This window comes from Hylobates moloch, unplaced genomic scaffold (genome assembly GCF_009828535.3).
Source record: "Hylobates moloch isolate HMO894 unplaced genomic scaffold, HMol_V3 SCAFFOLD_11, whole genome shotgun sequence".
In the NCBI taxonomy this organism is placed as follows: Eukaryota; Metazoa; Chordata; class Mammalia; order Primates; family Hylobatidae; genus Hylobates; species Hylobates moloch.
The window spans coordinates 85985701-85995139 of NW_026652286.1; the positions used below are offsets into that span (position 1 = coordinate 85985701).

The 9439-nt window shown below is 42.6% G+C and overlaps 1 protein-coding gene across 1 annotated transcript in view; it reads left to right on the forward strand.

Annotated features, from left to right (window-relative positions):
- Positions 1 to 9439, forward strand: part of TTC12 (tetratricopeptide repeat domain 12) — a 79287-nt gene that overhangs the window by 46602 nt on the left and 23246 nt on the right. The window contains exons 17-19 of the mRNA XM_058446245.1: positions 2287 to 2379; positions 3467 to 3527; positions 4299 to 4436. Coding sequence (XP_058302228.1) covers positions 2287 to 2379; positions 3467 to 3527; positions 4299 to 4436 — 292 coding nt within the window. The remainder of the gene's footprint in view (positions 1 to 2286; positions 2380 to 3466; positions 3528 to 4298; positions 4437 to 9439) is intronic.

A 9439-nucleotide genomic window follows, 5' to 3' on the forward strand; every position in this document is an offset into this window, starting at 1 on the left:
GTGGGTGACGGGAATTCATATTCCCAAAAGCCCAGTCTGATGCCCTATCATCTGTCTTTCTTAAAGATGTCAAGGTCAAAGTCCCTGCCCTTCTCTGCCCTGTGGCATTTGGTCCTATTGATCACTACTCTTCTGGAAACTCCATCACAGTGATTGTCAGGACACCATCCTTCCTGGCCCCTCTCCTACCTCCTGGCTATTCCTTTGTGGTTTCCTTTGCAAGCCTCCCTATGCTATCACCCTTCCAAGTCAGGGATCCCAGGATCCTACCCTTGGCCCTCTTCCCATCCATGGCTTTCGTCAAGAGGCAAAGGGTGTAAGTCTCACTCTGTTGAGTGTGAGATGAAAACGCCCTTCTGCCACTGGACATCTCTATCACAACATCCACAAGTATCATTGACTTAGTAAATCAAAATGTGGTCTTCACACCGGTTCAACTACCTGAATTTCCTGTCTTCATAGAGGGTATCTCCACCTATCCAGTCACCTAAGCCAATGTCCTGGAAGTAACCTGGCTCTCCCTCACCACATCCATAAGATAGTATGCTGCCAGCTCTTTCTCCTTAGCATCTCCTGAATTATATTTTCTTCTAGTTCTCCTCTACTGTCTCCAGTCATTTCCTCCAGGTCTTCATGAGTGTCTCTTTGTGTTTTTACTGTACCTCTTACTCTGCTGCTGCCTCAGTCTGGTCCCTTAGCCTTTATTTCGGGACAATCACAGTTCTCCCCTGGTTGAATTCCTGCCTCCTGTACTACCTGCTCCAATCCAGCCTCCACCGTACACCGAAGGGATTTTTCTAAAATGCACATCTGTTCTGCTATTTTCCTAGTTAACACACTGAAATGACTATTCCTTGTAAGGCTGGTTCTCCAATTACTAGGAAATATAATGGCCTAGGAATCGCATGAGGACTTTATGAAAAAGCAGCCTCCTGGAGCTTCCTCCCACTCAGAGTGACTGAGGAATCTGTCCCAGAGACCCCCACCACCAACCACACGTTAGAGAACAGGGGCCTACAGGGCAAAGTACAGACTTTCCAGCAGGCCCTAGAAGGCCCCCAGGATCTGGGCTCTGTCCAGCTCTCTACCATCCCCTGTTCTCCCCTCACATCCTAAGTATTAACTGCATGTCAGCAGTCCCTAAATGTGTTCCTGCAATTCTATGCCCGCATAGTCTCTGAATGCAGGCTGCTTTGCCTGACATGCCTCTGTACCCGTCCCTGTGGGCCCGACAGTGGCCTGCAAGCTGCCTGGAGCCAGGACATTGTCTTGTTTCATCATTATGACCTCAGAACCGACCACATTGCCTGGTACACAGTCAGTGCTTGTTCATTGTGATTGGTCAAATGGATAAATGAATGAATAGCTAACACTACACTTCAAGAGACACTGAAGTGTCATCTGTCGAAGGCTTCTTCACTTCCATCCCCACACCTCCCACCAGCGAGACTCTGGTCCCCTCAACATGTGTCTGTCTCTAACACATCACCTAAGACAGTTTATCTTATTTATTTACATGTGTATCACTGTAGGAGACCAGGAGCTCAGTACTGAGCACAGTATACTTCGCACCTTGTAGATGCTTAATGCAAGTTTGCTGAATGAACAAATTACTCTTACTTCCATTGTCGTGGTGCCAGTAAGTCTGTTTGGGCAGCCTGAGATTGCATCAGGTGTTTTTTGGCATCTGTGTTAGACTGTTCGCTCATTTTGTGTTTGTAAGTGGCTAAAAATCCTTAAATCTTTCTCATATGAACCAGTTATAAACCAGGTCTCACAATTCTGTTACTTATGCAGAATTTCCAGCTCTAAGTGGAGGACTTTGAGCTTAACCCTATTAAATTTAATCTAATATATTCAGCAGCCTGTCACAATCTTGTTAAATCTTTATTCCATCACCCACCTTATTAGGGGGCCCTCCCACTTTAGTCATCAGCAGATTAGTAAGCATGCCATTTAGATGTCATCTAAGTTAATGAACTTGACTGAGCCAGAGTCACATGGCAGAGTCACAGAAACTCCTTTGGAGCTGGCGTCCGATAATCAATAAACTTTGGTTAAGAGTATTCAGCATTCTGGGGATTCACATTAAGTGGTGGAGCCAACCACTTAAGAGTATCTGTCTCTGGGTGGGCAGGGAGCTAGGCTTCCTAGGAGGGCATGGCAAGGCACCCTTTCTGCTTATTTCAGATGCTGACTCCTTTTTGGTTTCCTTGCAAGGTTACCCTGTTGGGATGTTGTTAGTTGGAGGACAGCTACCTCTGAGGTTATTATGGTTTTTTGCAGATTATTGGAAGCTCTGGTGTCATTTCTTCATTTGTCGGATAAGGAGGCCAACACTGCTATGGGACTGTTCACAGACTTGGCTCTGGAAGAAAGGTAATTTTTTCTTTATAGAAATTGACATTTCTTCTTCAGTCTTTGTTGAACTGTCTGATCTTTAAAAATGTGCCGTATTGAGAGAGGCTAGGCCAAGTCTCCAAGTGAATATTGCAAGATTCACTGAGTAGGAGGGCTGATGCCTCCCAGGGTGCTGTGGCCACCCACTCCCATTCTAGTCACCTGCATAGAGGCTGATCCGGGCCTCCATGGGTTTGGAAGCAGCAGCATACTTAAAGCAGTGCCTCTGACAGTAGGCAAGCCTCCCAGGTGTTGGGAACCTTCCTCCCTCCTAATCAGTGCCTGGTACATTGGAGCTGCCCAGCAAATTTGCGTTGAATGAACCTGAGCGAGCCAGCGAGCCAGCAAGCAAGAATGAACAGTCAACTGCAGCCTCCTCTGGGGTTGCCAGTGACATTATGAGTAATGACCTCCTTCTGCTCCATGGCTTTGTGTTGTTTTGTTTTGTTTTGTCTAGCTGCTGGGGATGATAGTAAGGGTCTTAGTTTTCATAACTTTTCCAGTGCTTTTTTTTAAAGTGCATCTTGTGTTTTAAATTTCCTCACAAATTTTAGGACACCTTGCTTAGAGATGGTAATAGGATGAGAGAGCTGCTTGTGCTCACAAGCAGGCCAGCCAGCTGGCATGAGCCGGGGTATGGAACAGTGGCTATAGACTGTGGAGATGCGCATGCATCCAGGCCCTCCCAGTGGCTCCGATGGGTAAACATGCTTGCATGGTGCTTGCATGGTACTTGCCTTCCGCCCCGCACACACACACTGTAGACTCAGAGCAGGGGTTGGGGGTAAGTCAGCTTGGCAGAAGCCTAGAGATTCCAGCAACTCCTGCTTAAGGGAGCCACCATCTGAGATCTGTTGTTTAACATCAAAGGCAATTCTCCAGACTCAGAAAAATTAAAGCTACATTACATACACAGTGACATGCTTTTTTCTTTTTTTGGTTCTGAATTGTCCATGCACACTCTAACTTATATGGACCTAGAGTCTACAACATTATCTGAGACACTATATTTATGTTATAGTTTATGCAATGTAAAAATAAATCCTGGCTGATGGTTTCTCAACAGATTCCAAGTCTGGTTCCAGGCCAACCTTCCAGGTGTTCTCCCTGCACTCACAGGCGTTCTGGTGAGCAAACCGTCATTTTCATCCTCTGTAACAGACACTCTTAGGATCGTGAATGGGGCTGTTTAAACACTATTTACAATGCAGAACAACTATTGTCTCTCGGTTGATTAATCATTTATTCACAGCTGGAATTTACACAATTCTCAGTTATTGAAACAGCTATAGGAGGGACAGGTGGAGGTGGCATATGGGTGGCGCTGGTTACAGGGGAGGAAAAGCTGGATGTGGGTGGCATCTTAAGTGAAGGTGGATAGAGTTCATCAGTCTCCATCAGTTCCCTGCTGACACTAAGTACGACGTGCAGCCCTGTTCCCAAATGGAAGTCAAACTGTCAGGAAGACCAGTGTAGCAATTTGAGCTGATAAGGCAGTGAATAGTGTGGGGGGCAGGGCTTCTCCTCGGAGAGTGTGTTGCAACTGGAGCCTGTCCCTATTGAACCTTAGAAGTTTCAGGGGCCCTTAGAGAGCATAACCACACCCCAGCATGTCACAGCTGTGGAAATGGAGCCTCTGAGCAGGGAAGGGATTTGCCCAGGTCCTCCCAGCTGGTTGGTGGAGGAGCTGGGATTAAGCCCTAGGCCAAGACCCTTTTGGGTTTACCCCTCTATGTGCCTCCATCCTGTTGCCAGTGAGACCCCAGGGATGCCTCCATGTGACATGAAGCTATCTGGTTGGTTCGCGGGCCTTTTGATGAGTGAGGGATGCGCCTAGAGATCATGCGGCATCCTTTGCCTGCTCTCTGAGGCTCTGCCTTCTCTTGATTCTCATTTAGAAGACAGATCCCAAGGTAAGCAGCTCCTCGGCTCTGTGCCAGTGCATTGCCATCATGGGAAACCTCAGTGCTGAGCCTGCCACCCGAAGACACATGGCGGCCTGTGAGGAATTTGGGGATGGCTGCTTGAGCCTCCTGGTATGTTAGCTTTTCTATTCAAAATTGGTCTTTATCCTCTTTGGGGGCATTAGCTTCTTCTTAGTTATCTGGCTTTTCCAAAAATTCTGTTTCTGTGGGTGCTGGATGGCGCCAGTGGCTTATCCCTTCTGTAACCATGGATTTTATGCACTGCTGGCCTTAAAGAGTCCTCCAGATCAAGTCTCATTCGCCCTGGGGAGATATGAAGAACTTTTTTTTTAATTTTTAAAAAGTATTTATTTCTATATTTATTATTTAACTTTTAAATTAAGGGGTACATGTCTAGCTTTCTTTTTTTTTTTTTTTTTTTTTTTTCTTGAGACGGAGTCTCGCTCTGTCGCCCAGGCTGGAGTGCAGTGGTGCAATCTCGGCTCACTGCAAGCTCCGCCTCCCGGGTTCACGGCATTCTCCTGCCTCAGCCTCTCCGAGTAGCTGGGACTACAGGCGCCCGCCACCACGCCCGGCTAATTTTTTGGATTTTTTTAGTAGAGACGAGGTTTCACCGCGGTCTCGATCTCCTGACCTCGTGATCCGCCCGCCTCGGCCTCCCAAAGTGCTGGGATTACAAGCGTGAGCCACCGCGCCCGGCCTAGCTTTCTTATATAAGTAAACTTGTGTCATGGGGGTTTGTTGTACAGCTTATTTCGTTACCCAGGTATTAAGCCTAGTACCCATTATTTATTTTTCCTCATCCTCTCCCCCTTCCTCCCACCCTCCAGCTTCTGGCAGGCCCCAGTGTGTGTTGTTCCCCTCTATATGTCCACGTGTTCTCATCTTTTAGCTCCCACTTACAAGGAAGAACATGTGGCACTTAGTTTTCCGTTCCTGCATTAATTTGCAAAGGATAATAGCCTCTAGCTCCACCCATGTTCCTGCAAAGGACATAATCTCATACTTTTTTATGGCTCTATGGTATTCCATGGTGTATATGTACCACATTTTCTTTATCCAGTCTATCACTGATGGGCATTTAGGTTGATTCCATGTCTTTGCTATTGTGAATAGTGCTGCAGTGAACATATATGTGCATGTGTCTTTATAATAAAAAGATTTCTATTCCTTTGGGTATATATCTATTAATGGGATTGCTGAGTCAAATGGTATCTCTGTTTCAGGTCTTTGAGGAATAGCCACACTGCCTTCCACAATGGTTGAACTACTTTACACTCCTACCAACAGTGTATAAGTGTGCCTTTTTCTCTGCAGCCTTGCCAGCATCTGTTATTTTTTGACTTTTTAATAATTGCCACTCTGACTTGTGTGAGATGGTATCTTGTGGTTTTGATTTGCATTTCACTAATGAGATAAGTGATATTGAGCTTTTTTTCATGTGCTTGTTGGCCATACGTATGTCTTCTTTTGAGTGTCTCTTCATGTCCTTTGCCTACTTTTTAATGGGGTAGTTTATTTTTGTCTTGTAAATTTTTTTAAGTTCTTTATAGATGCTGGATATTAGACCCTTGTCAGATGCATAGTTTGCAAAAACTTTCTCCCATTCTATAGGTTGTCTGTTCACTCTGTTGATAATTTCCTTTGCTGTGCAGAAGCTCTTTAATTAGATCTCATTTGTCAGTTTTTGCTTTGGTTGCGATTGCTTTTGGTGAGTTTGTCATGAAATCTTTGCTCGTTCCTGTGTGTAGAATGGTATTGCCTAGGTTATCTTCCAGGGTTTTTATAGTTTTGGATTTTACATTTAAGTCTTTATTCCATCTTGAGTTAATATTTGTATATTGTGAAAGGAAGGGATCCAGTTTCAATCTTCTGCATATGACTAGCCAGTTATCCCAGCATCATTTATTGAATAGGGAATCCTTTCAATTTCTGTGGGGTCAGTGATGATATCCCCCCTGTTGTTTCTGATTGTGTCTATTTGCATATTCTGTCTTTCCTTCTTTTTTAGTCTAACTAGTGGTCTATTTTATTAATTTTTTCAAGAAACCAGCTTTAGGACTTATTGATCTTTTAAGTGGGTTTTTGTGTCTCAGTCTCCTTCAGTTCAGCTCTGATTTTGGTTATTTCTTGTCTTCTGCTAGCTTTGGGATTTGTTTGCTCTTAGTTCTCTAGTTGTTTTAGTTGTGGTGGTAGGTTGTTAACATGAGATATTTCTGACTTTTTAGTTAGAAATATCTGTTAGGGCATTTAGTGCTATAAATTTCCCTCTTTACCTTACCTATGTCCCAGAGATTCTGGTATGTTGTATCTTTGTTCACATTAGTTTCAAAGAACTTCTTGATTTCTGCCTTAATTGGTTTATTTGCCCTAAAGTCATTCTGGATCAAGTTATTCAATTTCCATGTAATTATGTAGTTTTGAGTTCATTTCTTAGTCTTAATTTCCAATTTGAGTGTTAAGATTTCAGTTATTTTGCATTTGCTAAGGACTGTTTTACTTCCAAATATGATTGATTTTAAGAGTATGCACTATGTGGCGATGAGAAAAATGTATATTGTTGTTTTCATTTGGAGAAATCTGTGTATGTACATCAGGCCCATTTGGTCCAGTGCTAAGTTCAGGTCCTGAATATCTTTGTTGATTTTCTTTCTCAATGATCTGATATTGTCAGTGGAGTGGTAAAGTCTCCTGCTATTATTGTGTGTCAGACTAAGTCTCTTTGAAGGTCTCTAAGAACTTGCTTTATGAATCTGGATGTTTCTATGTTTGGTGCATAAATATTTAGGATAGTTAGATCTTCTTGCTGAATTGAACCCTTTACCAGTGTGTGTAATGCCCTTCTTTGTCTTTTTTGGTCTTTGTTGGTTTAAAGCCTGTTTCATCTAAAACTAGGATTGCAACACCTGCTTCTTTCTGTTTTCCATTTGCTTGGTAGATTTTTCTCCATCCTGTTATTTTGCCTATGTGTGTCATTGCTTATTGGATGGGTCTCTTGAAGACAGCGTACCGGTGGATCTTGGTTCTTTATCCAGCTTGCCACAGTGTGTCTTGGGACATTTGGCTCAATTTGGCTCATTTACATTCAAGGTTAGTATTGTTATGTGTAGATTTGATCCCGTCATCATGATGTTAGATGGTTATTTTGCTGACTTATTTATGTGGTTGCTTTATAGTAACACTGATCTGTGTACTTCAATGTGTGTTTGTAGAAGCGGGTAATGGTCTTTCCTTTCCATATTTAGTGCTTTCTTCAGGAGCTCTTGTATGACAGGTCTGGTGGTAATGAATTTCCTCACCATTTGCTTATTTCTCCTTTACTTATGAAATTTAATTTGGCCAGAAATGAAATTCTGGGTTGGAATTTATTTTCTATAACAATGTTGAATATTGGCCTCCAGTCTCTTCTGGGTTGTAGAGTTTCTGCTGAGAGGTCTGCTGTTAGTCTGATGGGCTTTCCTTTGTAAGTGACCTGACCTTTCTCTCTAGTTGCCTTTAATATTTTTTCTTTCATTTTGACCTTGGAGAATTTGATGATTATGTGTCTTGGGGGTGATCTTATGAAGTATCTTACTGAGGTTCTCTGCATTTCCTGAATTTGAATGTTGGCCTCTGTAGCTAGGTTGGGGAAGTTCTCATGGATGATATCCTGAAATGTTTTCCAAATTGGTTCCATTCTCCTCATCTCTTTCAGGGACACCAATTCTCCTCATCTCTTTCAGGGACACCAATTAGATGTAGATTGGGGCTCTTTGCATAATTCTATATTTCTCAGAGGTTTTTCTCATTCCTTTTTATTCTTTTTTTATCTACTCTTGTCTGACTATCTTATTTCAGAAAGCCTGTGTTCAAGCTCTGAGATTCTTTCCTCTGATGGGTCTATTCTGGTATTAACACTTGTGAATGCATTATGAAATTCTTGTAGTGTGGATTTTCAGCTCTATCAAGTTGGTTATGTTCTTTTTTGTACTGACCATTTTCTCTGTCAGCTCCTTCATTGTTTTATTATGATTTTTGGCTTTCTTTTTTTTTTTTTTTTTTTTATTATACTTTAGGTTTTAGGGTACATGTGCACAATGTGCAGGTTTGTTACATATGTATCCATGTGCCATGTTGATTTCCTGCACCCATTAGCTCGTCATTTAGCATTAGGTATATCTCCTAATGCTGTCCCCGCCCCCCCCACCCCCCACCCCACAACAGTACCCGGAATGTGATGTTCCCCTTCCTGTGTCCATGAGTTCTCATTGTTCAATTCCCACCTATGAGTGAGAACATGCGGTGTTTGGTTTTTTGTCCTTGCGATAGTTTACTGAGAATGATGTTTTCCAGTTTCATCCATGTCCCTACAAAGGACACGAACTCATCATTTTTTATGGCTGCATAGTATTCCATGGTGTATATGTGCCACATTTTCTTAATCCAGTCTATCGTTGTTGGACATTTGGGTTGGTTCCAAGTCTTTGCTATTGTGAATAGTGCCGCAATAAACATACGTGTGCATGTGTCTTTATAGCAGCATGATTTATACTCCTTTGGGTATATACCCAGTAATGGGATGGATTCTAGATCCTGAGAATCTTCAACTGACTTCACAATGTTGAATATTTCCAATCCCACAAACAGTGTAAAAGTTCCCTTTTCACATCCTCTCATGGCCAGTGATGATGAGCATTTCTTCATGTGTTTTTTGGCTGCATAAATGTCTTCTTTTGAGAAGTGTCTGTTCATGTCCTCTGCCCACTTTTTGATGGGGTTGTTTGTTTTTTTCTTGTAAATTTGTTTGAGTTCATTGTAGATTCTGGATATTAGCCCTTTGTCAGATGAGTAGGTTGCAAAAATTTTCTCCCATTCTGTAGGTTGCCTGTTTACTCTGATGATAGTTTCTTTTGCTGTGCAGAAGCTCTTTAGTTTAATGAGATCCCATTTGTCGATTTTGGCTTTTGTTGCCATTGCTTTTGGTGTTTTAGACATGAAGTCCTTGCCCACGCCTATGTCCTGAATGGTATTGCCTAGGTTTTCTTGTAGGATTTTAATGGTTTTAGGTCTAACATATAAGTCTTTAATCCATCTTGAATTAATTTTTGTATAAGGTGTAAGGAAGGGATCCAGTT